Source organism: Eptatretus burgeri, chromosome 10, assembly GCF_056783735.1.
Source record: "Eptatretus burgeri isolate ZD-2024b chromosome 10, Ebu_testis_v1, whole genome shotgun sequence".
In the NCBI taxonomy this organism is placed as follows: domain Eukaryota; kingdom Metazoa; phylum Chordata; class Myxini; order Myxiniformes; family Myxinidae; genus Eptatretus; species Eptatretus burgeri.
In genome coordinates this window covers 28674275-28691273 of record NC_140970.1, presented here as the reverse complement: position 1 = coordinate 28691273, position 16999 = coordinate 28674275, and the positions used below count along the sequence as shown (strand labels likewise).

Genomic DNA, 16999 nt, shown 5'->3' with positions numbered 1-16999 from the left:
GGTTGCTGATGCTCGGGGTATAGAGGATCTTTATTATGTGCGACGAGCGTCTCCACCTCGGCCAGGTCGCGCTGTCGGCCTCCCTCGGGTGCAGCTTCCTGCACGACGCGAGCACCCCCTCGTCTGGTGTCGCCGCCTTTCCACAGCTCGTCCCCTCCGTTCCGACTCCAACGCACACGACGAGCAGCTCCACCGCCCGCGAAGTCTTGCCCCTCTGCTTCCGACTCTCCTACTCTCTGCCTCTGGACTCTTCTTTGGACTCTCTTACTCTCCGCCTCTGGACTCTTCTTTGGACTCTCCTCCTCTCCGACTCTCCTGACTGACGAACACGGTCCTTTTATCCCCCTGTAGCTTCGCCTTTGACCCCCTCCCTTTGACCTTTCACCTCGCTCCCCATTGGCCCGAGAAAAAGTGGGCGTGAAGGCTTTTTGATCCACAAATTTGCATATATCGATCGTCCTGGAGGCGGGGCCAAATCGCCCCTCGCTCACCGATTGGACGGCAAAAAGTGGGCGTGTGTCGTTTTTGATCCGTTTTTGAAGCACAAAATCCGTGATTTTGTACACGCTGTTCGACGCGCGCCCTGCACGAGTCCAACACCGGTACCCACAGCGGGGCAAGAACGGTGGCGATGCGACGGCTGCGAGGTGTGATGTGAAGGTCGTGGCGGTTGTGGTGAAGCGGCGTTGTGGTTGGTGGTTGATGTTGTGGTTGTGGTGGTAATCATGGCGGTTGGTCCAAAATAAAGATAGTAAAAGAAAAACGGCTATCCTGAAGAGTCGCAGCTCGCATAAATGACATGTATTCCCACTAGACAACGGGTTTGGGCCTAACTACACATATACTTGCCGAGATACCTCACCTAAGGGACCTGAATGGTGGTTTGCGAATTTGGTAACCACAACACTACCCCCTTCCCTTTTTACAGACTCGTCCCGAGTCGTCAAATTTTCGTGTGCCATCATGTGTAGTTTTCCCCTAGTACATTTTACCTACGGATCCCTGAGTGCGACATTCATGGTATTCGTGTCCCCAAAATAAATAACCTGAGGGCTGCGTAACTATCTAAACAAACTCACTCACACGGACGACTTAAATAAAATTGCCGGCGCTAAGACATACATGCCGGGGGCGCACTCATATTTACAGTACATCTTAACCTTAACTTACAAATTTTACACTAAACCATGGCCCAGGATCATTGAACTCTGCAAAAGAAAAGCAGTTAACAGGGAGCCAGGCTGCCCGCATGCAGTCTCTGGCTCAAACAATGCAGGTGACAGGGAACGTGGCTGGCTGCTCACACGCAGTCCAAGGCCTTCCCTTTTGAACTGAACGCAGTGAACCACAACGGTGCATGGGCTGCACAACGCAGTCTCCGTGCCAGCTCAAGTGGCACACGCAATGAGCACAACGAATGGATGCATGAACACAAACACGGTGCACGGGCCGCCACTGCAGGCCCGTGTTGTAGCTGCCAACGGGGCAGTTCTCGCAGCTTGCAAACTGTTGCCTTGCGGATCCTGGCGCACATGGAAATGAACAGGGGGGGGGGGGCAAAGCAAAATTGAACGGGGCTGGTGAACGTGGGCAGTGGGCATGGCATGGCAAAGGTAGCAGGCAAACACAGCCCGCAGAAGAAGGCCGCTGCAGGCAAACACAGCCGGCAGATGAACTGGCCGGCACAGGCCTTGAAGAAAAACAGCCAGCCGGCAGATGAAGTGGGCCGGCACAGGCCTTGCAGCAAAACAACAGCTGCCGATGAAGTTGGCCGGCCTCTGCCTTGAAGCAAAACACGGCCAGCCGATGAAGTTGGCCAGCCTTTGCCGTTCAGTGGAGGTTGGTGGAGGGAGTGCGGTGGTGCTGGCCACTTGGAAGGCGGGCTCGGACCTACCTACCTGTCTCCTTCCCAACCTATCGCCTTTGCCTGTCACTGTACATACCCACTCCCTTAATTTGTCAAACCCCAATTTAGCCCCAACTTATTTTTTTTTTTTTTTCTTTTCTTACTTCCCCACTATAAATCGTCCCCTAACCCCCTTTATCGTCCTTGTTCGGCTAACCTATCCTGTCACCTAGCCTACTCCCAACCCCTACATTCCCTTCCCGGAGGGGAATAAGGGAGAGCTAACGTCCTGTGTCGAGGCCCAACTCAAGCCTCAGAATGGCCTCCCCAGAGTTCGGCGATCTAACCCAAAGTGGGTCCAGCGGCCCACAACGAGAGCGAGGGGATGGATGGTGCGGAGGGGTACATCTCCTAATCTACCCTAACCATTTAACTGTTAAACTACCCCGGGGCTTTCAACAAGCGCCTCTCGCTTAAACTATTGGTTCTAACAACCCAGATTCCCGTCGCCTGTGTTGGTGTCCTCACAATTTCGGGCCTCGCCCCCCAATTTTCTCTCCGTGCCCTCACACGGTCTCCTGGCTGGGACACGTGGCTCCCTTTGGTAGGCACGACCCTCTGCCGAATCTCCCGCTATGGCACCCCCGGGCACTACACTGCCTCCGAGCCTACTAGCTCCCTAACACCGGGGAGTGCCCCCCATGGCACCTCCCCTGAAACGCACACGTGGCAGGCCGGCCTCCCGGGCCCCTTTCCGAGGGTCACCCGTGCCCACAACACTGCCCACGCGGCTAATGGCGCCCCGGGCCCCCGCACCAAGCAGGCGCACCCGTGCCCACTACTCTATCCCGGCCCCCCATGGGCCCATGGCCTACCGCGGCCGACTAGCCTGGTGCCCGGGGTACCCTCTCAGCGATACTCACCTTTCGCAGCCACACTCCCAAGCCCGTCAACAGGGCTCCTGCACCCCTCCAAATGGGTCTCGAGCCTACACTCCCACCAACAACAAAACGACCTCCATTTTTCAATTTGACTAACCCAGCTAAGTCAGTCTACACTGACCCCGGGGTCCCTTGGGCGGGAGTCACTCCTCCCCCCAATCACTCATCGCACCATGCATTCCCCATTCGCTCCACTCACACAGACCCGCTGGCCTCACTCACTCACCAAGCACATGCTTCCAATTCACTCACCAACAACTCTTCAACACACACACCACTGAACTCTGCCATCCTCCTAACTACATCCCCTAACTAACTCGTGCTCCCACGTCATCCCTTAAACTACAGCACGTTCCCTTTTAACACTACGTAGCTAAACTACGTCAACTCTACACATCCACAAGTCTGTCACTGTTCCCAAATAAATCATTTTATTTCCCATTTTCCCATCCTAAATCTGGCTACAATCCCTCTAACTAATCCATTCCACGGACTCCATGAGGACTTACCCCTGCCCCATGAAGTCGGTCTAGCTAAGCTAACCCTTCCCCCTAACTAGTTTCCATCCTGTGCCCAGGTAAGGGGTCTTTCACCCCTTGCCCAGGAATCCTGTGTACCCGAAAGTGAGGCTTGTTTTTTCTTTTTTTTTTTTTCTTCATGCGCAGCACCTGCGCGGCAACTCAGAGCTCGCGCACTTTACACCTGCCCGTGACGTCATGCAGCTGCACGTGTACCTCGTCCCTCCTTGGACGGTACCATCCGGCCGGGATACCCCTCCTGCCGGATTCCAACCACACGTGCAGCCATGACGTCACCGTGCGCAAAAAAAAAAAAAACACAAGCCCCACGTCTCGAGGGGTTCCCCACGCGAACACATGTGCTTTGCCCGTTGGAGCTCAACACACACGATCGCGTGGAGAACCCGTCCGGTCCAAATCCATTTACCTGCCTAAACTTGTCCGTCCGCGGGATCGGCAAATCCACCGCGTGCGTTTCCGGACCGGGACTTCACTCTCGCAAGCGAGCACGTGGCGGTCTCGTGCGTTGCACAGCACGAACCGCGTGCTCACTGCTGGGTGAACCCGGCACGGTCCCCGAAATAGCTTCAGCCGCTACTCGGCTTTCTTTCCTCTGTCGCCGTCTCCGTCTCCATTCCACACACGCATACCTGCGTGTTACGACGCACACAGTCCATACCATTAAACTCACACCGGGAGACGCGGCTGCGTGCTCCCGCATGCCAACCGACATCTCCCTCTCATACCGCTCTCTCACACACACGGTCTCCCTTGCACACAGCGACCTTGCACACGGCCGTTCACTCACGCGTGCGGGGGCACTCACCCGCGGTGCCTCACTCGCACTCCGTGCCTCATCCACACACGCGGGGGCACTCAACCGCGGTGTCTCATCCATACTCCGTGCCTCACTCACACACGCGGGCTCTTCCACACACGGTGCCTCATCCACACACGGCGTGCTGGGAAGCACGTATTCCGGCACAATCGCCACCACACCACTCACACACGGGGTCGCTTCCACACACGGGGACGCACTCACACCTTGCACCACACACACAGGGACAACCACACTGGGGATTTGTGTCCCCACAAGGGTCTCCGGGGCCTCTATACCCCCCAAGCTCTCCGTGCACCCGTCCACAGCACTCCTCTCCTCAACCTCGCAAAGCACGACCGAACTCACCTGGTCGTGACTCGCCTCAAGGGGGCAGACTCCCTCCCCTCTTTCCTGGAGGAGGCCATCCAGGTGCTCGCACTGGGTCCCTACACGCTCCGCGAGCTCAACCCCATTGTCCTCCACTACCTGTGTGTGTGCGTCACTTACCCCGTCTTCATCGTGTTTATTGGTCTCTGCTTCTTTCTGGCGTCTTTCCCTTATCTTTATGTAGGTCAACCTTGCTTTCTCTTTCAGTCGCTCCCGTCCTTCTCTGTTTTTCACTCCTTGCTCTTTCACGATCTCCGCGTACCTCATCCTTGCTTTCCGTATTAATTGTTCTTTTCTCTCCCTCGCAATTACTTTCACCTCGTCTCTTGTCTCCCGAATTACTTTTTCCTTACCCGCCTCCACCGCGGGCCTGTCAGCCGTTGCACCCCCTTCCAGCTTGTTTGTTCCGACACGTGGAGTCGCCATTTTAAGTTCCCTGCTCACGGCCTTCATGCCCGCCTGCAGGCATCGGCCCATGTTCTGCGTCTCACCCCGTAGTTCTTTCATTCCTTCCTTCATGTTTGCTTCCATTCCGTTTATTTGCTTGTTCATTTCGTTTTTCATTTCATTTGTATTTGTATCCATCTTTTCGTTCATGCCTTTCATTTCGTTTGTATTTGTATCCATCGTCGTTTTCACTTCATTCATTTGCTTGTTCATGTCTTTCATTTCGTTTTTTATTTCATTTGTCATTGCCGCCAGCATGGCGCATAGCTGGGCCACGTCGGGTGCGCTTGAGTGAGCCGTTTCGGCAGCGGTTGGGGAAGGGTCTTGGTGGAGAGGGGGAGGAGGTGTCATACACCGCGGCCGCTGCCGCACCCACCTCGGGCCCTGGGTTCAGTTGGGCGAGTCCGTGTTCCTGCACAATCAACATTTCCTGCTCGGGGATTCCATCCTGGACCATGGATTCTACATTACTACACATATACATTTCTAATACCCCCGGCTCCCGCTCGCCTTGAGACGCCATCTTGCTTCTCGTGAAGGGTTAATTTAACTCGCTCGTAATTTGGAGGGAATCGGGGGTCGCTTCTCTCACCCCTGGACCGATTCCCGTGAATTTAGCCGGAGACAGGAGAGCCCGTTTTCCTGTTCTCCGATACCAGTGCCGCGAGGAGGGCGATGAATTTGTATCGCACGACCTGACACCAGTGTTGCGGTATTCGCACCCGCCGGCGTGCGGACGGCCACGTAACTCGAATCGCGGCACGTCGCCCACCGGACGGACAATCCAGTCGTGACCCTCTCGGACTAACGCCGGGAACCAGTCACGGGTGGACCTTTCGGTCTCACCGCGATCGAGCCAATCAGCCCCCGCGTGGGATAGGGTTGCTCGCCAAATTCGACCTACCTAAGTACCCACGCGGAGGGTAGACCGGGCGATCGCACCTCGCCGCAGGTCGACTTCGGACACGGGCCACCTAAGCGACCCGTTCCGTACTATCAGAATAACCGAGCGGTGTTATCGTCGACCTCGACGGTTCGATTAATTATCGGGCGTATTCAGCCCACTACCAACCCTTTACGTGAAGCAAGATGAGGATTCAATGGGAGAAATGACGAAGCGAAGCGGGAAACAGTTCAACACAAAGCACATTTATTCGCGGCACACGGGAAGCACACATATACAATTCCACCAAAAGCACACAGAAAAAACACAATTCCATTTACACAAAAAGCAAATATAAAAGCGAAAACACAATGCAGAGCTAATACCGACTACCGAGCACACGGCAACACTTATACAATTTTACTTCACAGACGGCGCCGACAACACATACCCAAAACCAAGGAAAAGAAATACCCTCAAGGATGAGGCGGGCCTGAGGCCGAGACCGGGTCGCGCCTACCCGTCTGGTGATGAGACGCGGAGCAGCGATGGCGCCCCAACTCCGCGGACCTCGCGGACAGTGTCTGGCAGGGGGTGGGAAAGGGGCCCCCTTGGTCGCACTATCTCAGCGCGGGGGGAAACAGGAGGGGGTTGCTGATGCTCGGGGTATAGAGGATCTTTATTATGTGCGACGAGCGTCTCCACCTCGGCCAGGTCGCGCTGTCGGCCTCCCTCGGGTGCAGCTTCCTGCACGACGCGAGCACCCCTCGTCTGGTGTCGCCGCCTTTCCACAGCTCGTCCCCTCCGTTCCGACTCCAACGCACACGACGAGCAGCTCCACCGCCCGCGAAGTCTTGACCCTCTGCTTCCGACTCTCCTACTCTCCGCCTCTGGACTCTTCTTTGGACTCTCTTACTCTCCGCCTCTGGACTCTTCTTTGGACTCTCCTCCTCTCCGACTCTCCTGACTGACGAACACGGTCCTTTTATCCCCCTGTAGCTTCGCCTTTGACCCCCTCCCTTTGACCTTTCACCTCGCTCCCCATTGGCCCGAGAAAAAGTGGGCGTGAAGGCTTTTTGATCCACAAATTTGCATATATCGATCGTCCTGGAGGCGGGGCCAAATCGCCCCTCGCTCACCGATTGGACGGCAAAAAGTGGGCGTGTGTCGTTTTTGATCCGTTTTTGAAGCACAAAATCCGTGATTTTGTACACGCTGTTCGACGCGCGCCCTGCACGAGTCCAACACCGGTACCCACAGCGGGGCAAGAACGGTGGCGATGCGACGGCTGCGAGGTGTGATGTGAAGGTCGTGGCGGTTGTGGTGAAGCGGCGTTGTGGTTGGTGGTTGATGTTGTGGTTGTGGTGGTAATCATGGCGGTTGGTCCAAAATAAAGATAGTAAAAGAAAAACGGCTATCCTGAAGAGTCGCAGCTCACATAAATGACATGTATTCCCACTAGACAACGGGTTTGGGCCTAACTACACATATACTTGCCGAGATACCTCACCTAAGGGACCTGAATGGTGGTTTGCGAATTTGGTAACCACAACAATATTTTGAATAAAATAATTCCATCCCGTCATTTTTGATGGGCTTTTATAGCGAACGCAGTGAGCTTCATACTTAACGTGTGCACATGAGAGAATAGGAAACAACAACACAATACCCCTGGCAATTTGGAATCCGTGTCGTTAGCTATGACCCTTTTGTTTCCGTTTTTTTTTTTTGCTTCGAGGTTTTTTTTTGTTTCCGGTTTTTGTCATGGGGATTGATGCATGCCAGGAGATAAAGGCATCGTCGGAGACATGAACGACCCAAATAATATCAGACATGGTGTGTATTTCCTCCACTGGTTTTAATAAAGATATCTTCCGCTTCATCAAAAAATAATTTTTAATCGTGATTTACATTATTTGATCGCTGATCCTGAATCCAGGCCGAAGTTACCAGAAATTGCAGCATTGAATGTAAGAAGAATTCTACGTTCACTTCTTGGCTTTGCCTATTCCATATTACTAGTATTATATAAATCATGCCAACGAAGTAAAAGTTGCTTCAAATTAATCCAAACCTCTGAGAAAATTGTAATTTTTTTGAATTAGATTAAAAAAAATTGAACCTGGTTTACCTGGGTGGTGTATAACAGATGACCGATCCAAAATCGTTCCTGACTTTTTATTTAATTATAATTATTTTCTGTTAATAAATATGCTGCAATATCTTTTCTGTTAAGCAATATGCTGATTTTGGAATTTCACAATAGTCTATACAGATATTATATCCTAATGCTGTCTGTCGAATCTCGGAAAGATAAGTCCCCTGTACTGTGGCTCATTTATCATTAAGCCAACCACTCCCCCCCCCCCATATTGTGACTCCATGTAACCAATTTATCTGCTGTCCCTCACCCTCAAATTTTCTCTCTGCCTTTGACCAAGGTCGGGGCTGGGCAGTGTGGCTCCCTCTGTCGTCCTCTGCCTGCTCTCAAATGCGACACCGCGGGCTGTTGCGGCCACCGAGCTATCTGCTCCATTCTGAATTCTGGGGAGCCCTCTCTGGCATGTGGCGCCTCAATCCCTCCTGGGTGCTCGGGCCGACTTCAAAAAAATTTGGATAGCCCCACTGGGCTCATGGCCTGCTCTGAATCGGTGCGCACCCAGAGTGCCTCTCTTCGCAAAACCTACACCCAATGAGCCACACTCTCGCCCAGGGGTCGGGAACGTTTTTGACTCAGAGAGCCATGAAAGCAAAATATTTGGAAATCTATTTCAGTGAGAGCCATATAATATATTTTAAGACTGAATTCAACTAAATGTGAGTATAATAAGCCTCTGAATTTATTCTTTTAAATAATGTTGTTATAATACTCACCATTAATGGGACTTCTGGTGCTGCATGGATTTGCTGATGGCTTTGTAGTCTGGTTGGTACTTGGTGAGGTTAAGCTTCATGCAAACGTTGAGGCTTTCATCCGTTAGACGTGATCGTAGGTTGGACTTGATGTTTTTAAGATGTGAGAATGACTGCTCACATGCATACGTAGATCCAAACAAGGTCAATACAGCAATACTCACACGCTGCAGTGTGAGGTATGTGACAGGAAGCGCGTTCCAAGTTTTGATAATCAGCTCGTCTTCGGGTTGAAGTTTTTTCATTTCTGTCCACATGTGCTTGCTCGCCAACTCTGCTTTCTGTCGTGCGATTCTTTCCAAATCTTCATTCAGTGACTTGAACTTATTCACCCACATGTCTGAGGCCTTCAAGTCAGCCACTTCTGCTTCAAAATCTCTGACGGAGACACCAGGAATGTAACTCAGGTCGGCTGTGTTCAGTGAACACTCGTTTGGATGGGTGATGAACTTAAAAAGACGAGTGTGCTCACAAAATTCTCCAAAGCGTGCTTTGAATGACTGTAGGAGACTGGATGTGAAGCCAGCTAACTGGTGGAGATCAAAGTTTTGAGTGGGCTCACTTGCTGTGCATGCATCTTTAAATTGTCTCAGTTTTTCAAAATGTAGTAAACGACCTGTTTCAAGATCCATGATAAAGAGCTCCAGCTTGTTTTCAAAAGCAAACACGGCTTGTTGAAGGGATAACACTGTATTTCCAATGCCTTGCAATTTCACGTTGAGCTCGTTCAGATGTTCAGTCATATCCACGAGATAGTAAAACTTGAGGAGCCACTCAGTTTCGGCTAGCTCAGGATGCTCAATCCCTTTCATTTCAAGGAAAGTCCGGATTTCGTTCAGGCAAGCCGCAAAACGGCTAAGCACCTTCCCTCTTGACAACCAATGCACATTGCTGTGCAAAAGCAGACCGTGATAGTTATTTCCAACTTCATCCAGCAGTGTTTTAAACTGGCGAGCATTTAAGGCTCGGGCAACAATAAAGTTGATCACACGAATGACCAGCGACATCACTTCGCCAAGCTGCCCATCACACATCTGAGCACAAAGTGCCTCCTGGTGTAGAATGCAATGGAAACTTAGGATGGGTCTATTTTCATGTTCACGGAGAAGCGCCACAAATCCTTTGTTTTTCCCCACCATACACGGAGCACCATCAGTACACACCGAGATAAGTTTATCCATTCGTAGATTTTTTTTTTCTTGAGCGAACTCCATGAAAGACTTGAATAAATACTCACCTCTTGTGGACCCTTTTATTGGCAGAACAGCAAGACTTTCTTCGCGCAGTGTATCACCAGCAACATATCTTGCAATCACACTGAACTGCGACAAATGGCTTACGTCTGTTGACTCATCCAAAGCCAGGGAAAAGAACGGCGCTGTATTTATGTCCTTCACTTGCGTTTCCTCCACTTGGTTTGCCATCATGATGGTACGATCATGAACAGTTCTTGCCGACAGAGGCATGTCTTGTATCCGTTTGATTATCTTGTCTTTGTTCGGAAGATCATCAAAAAGTTCATTGGCGGCATCCAGCATGAACGTTTTTGCATAATCGCCATCTGTGAATGGTTTTCCGTTCCTCACTATTGCTAAAGATCCAGCAAAGCGAGCGGAATTATAGTCACCTTTCCGGGTCCATACGCGGAGTTGCTGCTGGCTGGCTTACACCCTGCTCAGTAGCTCTTGGCACGCTTTCTTTCTGCCGTCTCCCACAGGGTATTTTGATGCAAAGGTAGCATGGCGCGTGTCGAAGTGCCGCTTTATATTCGACCGTTTCATCGATGCAATTTTGTCATTGCAAATTCGACACACCACAGAACCTGCTCTCTCCACAAAGGCGAATTCTTCGGCCCATTCGTCCTGAAATGTACGATACTCCTCATCTTTTTTTCTTTTCGCCATCTTCTTCGTCGAAGGGTTAGCTTTGAGCAAATGAGAGAGAGGGAGATGTTGACCCAAGTGAGTCTGGCTGGCCTGCGCACGGGCTGACATACTCGAGAGGTGCGGCACGGCCGGCCGACTCTGGGATGCTGTCGCCTCAGCGGTGGCGCGTGATTGGTCGAGATGAATTCCGTGACGCGTCTCGGCGGCGGCACGTCATTGGAGGAACCGAAATCACGAGTCGCCTCAGCGGTGGCACGTGATTGGTCGAGATGAATTCCGTGACGCGTCTCGGCGGCGGCACGTCATTGGAGGAACCGAAATCACGAGTCGCCTCAGCGGTGGCGTGTGATTGGTCGAGATGAATTCCGTGACGCGTCTCGGCGGCGGCACGTCATTGGAGGAACCGAAATCACTACTCGCGTCGGCCGCATGACTGGACGAAACAAAAACCGCTTCAGACAATTCGGAGGTGTTTTTTCTTCTCTCCTTCTGCCAAGTTCAGCCCTGCACGTGAATGAAGCACGACACCATTCAAACTATAGGTAAAGCTTCTGCGAGAAATATTGGGCTTTCCAAGTTTCAAACTCCAATTTTATCTGCGAGCCAGATGCAATCATCAAAAGAGCCACACCTGGCTCGCGAGCCACACGTTCCCGACCCCTGCTCTAGCCTGTCAATGAAGTCTTACACCTTTGCAATTAAATAACCTTTACCTCTTCCAGCAGCAACACCGAAACTAAACAGCATCCCATTCCGAAACATCTGAATCCCCTCTCCATCAACCACTGACTCGAGTGGGGATTTCTCTCCACAGAGGTGTGTGCTTCCTCTTCCTCATTCTCTCTCTCTCTCTCTCTCTCTCTCTCTCTCTCTCTCACATGCTCTCTCTCTCTCTCACATGCTCTCTCTCTCTCTCTCTCTCTCTCTCTCTCTCTCTCTCTCCCATCCCTATCCCTCTTTCTCCCCTCACCTCCATCCTCTTTCTCCCCTCACCTCCATCCTCTTTCTCCCCTCACCTCCATCCTCTTTCTCCCCCTCCCCCAATATTCCCGTCAGCAAAGCGAAGTGTTGGATTTGCTGGCCTATTATATTGTTGCGGGCCGGGACGTCGGCCGTGAGCATGACCACCAGATGGAGCAGTAGTGTCGGCTCGACCAGTCGCCCGGAATTCAGATCGTACTGTCCGGAAAAGTATGAAGAGTACGGGTCCCTTTCGGACCGTGAAGGGTCAATATTTCCACCACATGGTACAGGGTTATTCACCAAATCTCAAAATACCTAGAGACCACGTGGTGATCTACCGCGTCTTCACACCCTCGATGGAACTCGTACAAAAACGAGCCGCTTAGCACGCTCGTTCCGTGTGCGATTCCGAGCGGTTTAATCGCCGAGAACCGTCGGTCTAGATGTCCCCTTACGACGGCACAACGGCCTTGCTAATTTTACCCACACGCAACACGCTCAGTCAATGCTTGAATGGACACAAACAAGCTGAAAACATTGAACAAATGGCGGTTTATTTATAATACAATGGGGGAATGAGGGGAGCGCATAAGGCAGAGCTATACCGAATATAAGAAATGCAAGTATATACAGCAAAGGCACTTAAACAATTCACTACTTACCAGACGGGCCCACGGACACACACACGCACACCCAAAGATGACCGGACCAATTGGTCTTTATTGAGACCTATCTCTGACCTGCCCGCCTCGTGCGGTCTTCAAGGACCAGGTCCTCAGGGCGGAACTGGACCCCCTACACAATCCGGACGATCCAAGCGAGCGAAGTCGGCAGGGCGAAGGCTGGCGGGAGAAGACCCTCTGTGCGCAGGCACTTTCCAGATCTCGTGCGCGACCAGAACAACAGGAGAATCAGCGGAGAACGACTGGAGAACCAGCCACGAAGAACGACCAGAGAACAATGCGCAGACCGCGCCAGACCCAGAAGAACCGAACGCGCAGACCGCGCCTATAATTATACCCCCCCCCCGCTTCGGAAGGGGGGGCGCCTCCTCGCGACTCTCCCTCTCTCACTGGCTGGTTTTGGTGCGCAAAGTCGCCCTTCGTCTCTCTCACTGGCCAAAACGGGCGGCAAGCCCCTTGATTGGCCGGGGCGTGGTGACGTCACGCGGAGCCCTTTCCTCCTGTCGCGGGCCCGGATTGGCTGAGTGGCGGTCACTCCACCTGCTGCATGCCGATTGGTGGAGGGCTGCTTCGTGGCTCCTCCCCGAACTCCGCCTTCTTCCAAGGGACTGCCCCTCGCACAGAAAGTTGAGCAACATGTTTCTACAGGGGCTCCGCCCACCCCTGACGTCGGCCAGAGCGAGGTGAAGGAAGCAAAGTGAAGGTGAGGGTGATGCGGTGTCGTTGGCGTTGATGTTTGTGGTGGAAGAATACACGAAAAGAAAACCTGATTATTAAAATAACTCCACAACACAGGAACATTTAATTACCCATTAGACTAGGGTCGGGACCCTAACTGGCAACATGTACTTACAGATATAACTGATCTAAAGGACCTGTATGTTGTGTGCTGATGGCTTCCAGATTCGCAACAATATAAACGACGCATACTTGAAATCACAATAAATTCCCTCATGCTTACCCTATTACATTCACTGCAGAGATAACTAAACAAAACTAAACGATTTTACCTACCCCCTTGGAGTCATTTACGCATTGATTTAAAAAAAAAAAATTCCTTTTAATTTTCATTTACAATTTTATTCCATAATAACTTTTGTTATATTTATGTACCATTGGCTCACCTGGACTTTAGTCTGGTGAGCGTATGCAATTGAGCAGTGTCCGTAAGGTAGATAAGCGAGTCATTCAGTCAGTCATTCCGTAAACACTTCAATCATTATTGCTTGAACCAAACACACAATTTTGATGAAACTTAGCCACTTGCTTTATATCTGATGCCAATCGAAGGTTTATTGACCACATCAAAACCTGCATTTATTAACGGGGACTACGGGGGGGGGGGGTGTTTGACTCCCCCCAAAATAGGTATTTGCTCTCTTCTCCAAAACTACATACATGATTTTGATGAAATTTGACCACAACCTTCATCACCCGTGATGTACTAAAGTTTGTTCACGACATTAAAAAAAAATCAGGGTTTAAGCGGTTCTGTGGGGGGTTTGAGTGACTGGTGCTCCTGATTCAGGTGAGCTTCATGACGTGCGGTCCCACTTTTTATTTTTTATTGGTATCACTTTCTAAAGTTGCTTTCATTTATTTATCGAATATCCGGACACTTCTTTGTTTCCCTATTGTTTTCACTTTTATCCCAGTCTCAGTCCCCTTGACTTAACCGCTGAAACCTGACCCTCATTGTCAAATTCAGTCATTCTCACCCCCCACATGCACCCAGACACCTCTCATTTATATCCTCTATTGACCCTCGCCCCATATATTGACCCTCGTCTCTGTCCTTTCTCTTTTTTGCTCCGATGAAGGGTAAACACCCATAACGTCAACTTCTTGCTTTCCACGGTAGTTGTAATACCTCGATCTGCGTCCTGTTGATTTCGTCCATTGTTCCACCTGTCCGCAGAAACAAATCGACACTAGCCGGAGTCAAGATGACGAGCAAGACTGGTTCTTCACTTTACTTCACAATGTGGGTTGAACTGTCAAAGACTGACCAGACGATTGACTACCTGTGTGACTTGTTTGTGAAGGAACGATTTGTTGTTGCATGCCTGAAATATTTGCCTGGTCATCTGCGTAAGAGGGCAACGAAGAATCTTAGAGTTAACCAAGGTTGCAAATCTTTTTCTGATTTCTCACAACAAACATCTGTCAACCATCATTTAGCATATCAGTGTCAGGTTTCAGGGAAAGTAGAATGGACCCGGTATGCTGGAAAGCGAAGAGAAGGCTGTGGATTATTTCAAGAAGGTGTTTTAGAGTGTAAATGGTATGGCCATTGAGCCATGGACTGTAAGATTCAATTTGGGGGGCAGATTAAACTTTGAGATGCAGCGTGATGTATGCAATCGTTTAGAGCATTTAGGAAGGGGTTGCAGATCATCACTAAAGGTGCCAAGATGTGATGCAAAAGGCTGCTCAAGGTGCAAAGATCATTAATCCAGTGGCGTGACCTGGTGAAAATGGAACTTCCAATATGGAGGTCTCAGATTTCTTCAGACTGAGTGAGAATTGTGTATTAAAGACCATCCAACCCCTTTCTGGAGCCAGAGGGTAGATGCTAGTGGTGAAGGGGAAGGTCGTGAGCCCTTGCGTGCACATCTTGAGGAACACAGGTTGCAGCGGAGTCCTTGTAAAGGAATTGTTAAATGGAGGATCAGTACCTCAGGAAGTTCATCTATGTGCTTTTGATTGACAACATAGTACAGAAGGTGCCACCAGTTAAGATGGAGGTAGATACTACTTACCTGACAGGTGTGGTTGAAGCTCAGGACTTGCCAGGTACAATCTACGACCTGATCGTTAGTAACATACCAGGAGCTACAACACCTGACATTCTGAGCCCAGCATGGCAAGATGATTGCATGGTGACCATTCAGGTGCTCGGCTGCTTCCTCTGTGTTGCCGGAGTCCAAATGACCTATCAGGAAGAGGGTCCAGCTGAAATTGCATTTGAGAGATCTTTAGGCAGGAGATGTATCTCCAGCTGCCTAGAAGACTGACTGAGGCATTGTGAGTACTGCTGTTGTGAAGCTGAGTGAAGAGACCATGGAGAAAAAAACCTGTTGGAGTTCTGCACTTGCAAGTTAAAGGAAATGGTGGCAAATGCTATATATGTTCAGAATCTCGCCTCTCAAGGGACACTGGATACCTTTGACCAGAGTCGCAGGGCCAGACTTAATGGCAGAGCTAAACTGTTCAGGGAATTGAGGCAGAAAACTGTACGTGCGCTGAGGGCAGACAAGGAGGCCTATGTGCGAGGAATCTGCGAGCGGGGAAGAGCATCTCCTGTGGTCACGCCATTCCTGTCTTCCTTACAGGGGAATTCGTGCATTGCGTTCCTCCAAGACCGTCCCTCGGTGGATTGCAGTAAGAGTGGAGGGTGGTGGGTTCTTGATGGAGGAGTCCGAAGTGAAGGCCCACTGGGCTGGTTACTTTGAGCAGCTGTACTAGGCTGACCCACCAGCTGTTGAGTTTGATGTCAGGGGTGTTACTATCCTTATTGCTGACCCTCCAATCAACCGTGAAACCATCTTCATTTGTGGAAACACAGGCTGCGTTGAACTGTTTGAAATAGGAAAAGCTCCTGGGATCTGTGGCATCCATGCTGAACTTCTCAAGGCTGGAGGAAATGCTGTACTTGGTGTCGTTGCATGCAGGTCTGTGCTCTGCCTGGAACACAGGCATCATCCCAACTAACTGGAAGAAGGACCTCCTTGTCCCTCTCTGGAAAAGGAAGGGTGATCGCCAGGACTGCAACAACTACCAAGAGGTGATGCTGCTCTCAGTGCCGGGAAAGGCTTTGCTTGGATAATTCTTGATGGGGTTCGCCACCATCTGCTTGAGCATCAGTGCCCAGAGCAGTTAGGCTTTCCACAAAAGAGGCCAACGATTGACCGTATCCTTGCTCTTCGGGTCCTCACCGAACGCAGACGAGTTTCGGCATGGGCTGCTTGCAGCCTATGTTGATCTCTGCAAAACTTTCGATTCAGTGAATTGGGATGCTCTCTGGAGGATTCTCAATCTTCATGGGGTGCCACCAAAACTGATCAATCTGATATCTGAACTATACTCTGGTCGTAAGAGTGAGAAGTGGTGTGAGAAGTGGTGATACCATTTCCGACTTATTTCCAGTTGTTACTGGAGTTCGTCTGGTGTGTGTACTGGCCCACACACTTTTCAGCACTTGTATGGACTGGATTCTGGGGAGGATGTTGGAGAGATCAAGCTGTGGTGCATCGTTTGGGAATGTCAAGATCTCTGACCATGATTTTGCCGATGATGCAGTCATTTTTACGGAGACTGGATATCCTTTTGGGGGCCCCCAAGGTGCTGAATGAGGAGTCAGAGTCGCTGGGATTATTACGGATTTCCTGGGTCAAAACTATGATCCAGACTTTCAATGACATCTTAGATGCTGTGATCTTGTCTGTACCTGGTAGTGGTGGGGATTTTAAGGTCACGTGGAGATTTACTTACCTTGCAGTGATATTCATGTCGATGCTGGCTGTGAGCCAGAGGTCAATATATGTCTGGGTCAGGCCTGGGGAGTCATGGATTCACTGGATCATGGGGTGTGGTACTGTCGGTACCTGTGCAGGAGAACAAAAGTCTGAGTCCTCAGGTCCTTGATTCCAGTCTTGCTCTACGGTTGTAAGACTTTGACTCTGACCAGAGATCTGAGAGAGAGGCTTATT

The 16999-nt window shown here is 50.8% G+C and overlaps 1 protein-coding gene across 2 annotated transcripts in view; it reads left to right on the top strand.

The window, feature by feature from the left end:
• LOC147018182 (POZ (BTB) and AT hook-containing zinc finger 1-like) overlaps window positions 1-16999 on the top strand; it is a 58928-nt gene that overhangs the window by 11964 nt on the left and 29965 nt on the right. Inside the window, exon 2 of one of the 2 annotated variants that reach the window (XM_085897611.1) lies at window positions 14206-14271. The exons of the other annotated variant lie outside the window; for it this stretch is intronic. Within the exon in view, the coding sequence (XP_085753737.1) occupies window positions 14206-14271 (66 nt within the window). The remainder of the gene's footprint in view (window positions 1-14205; window positions 14272-16999) is intronic. 2 annotated transcript variants of the gene reach the window in all.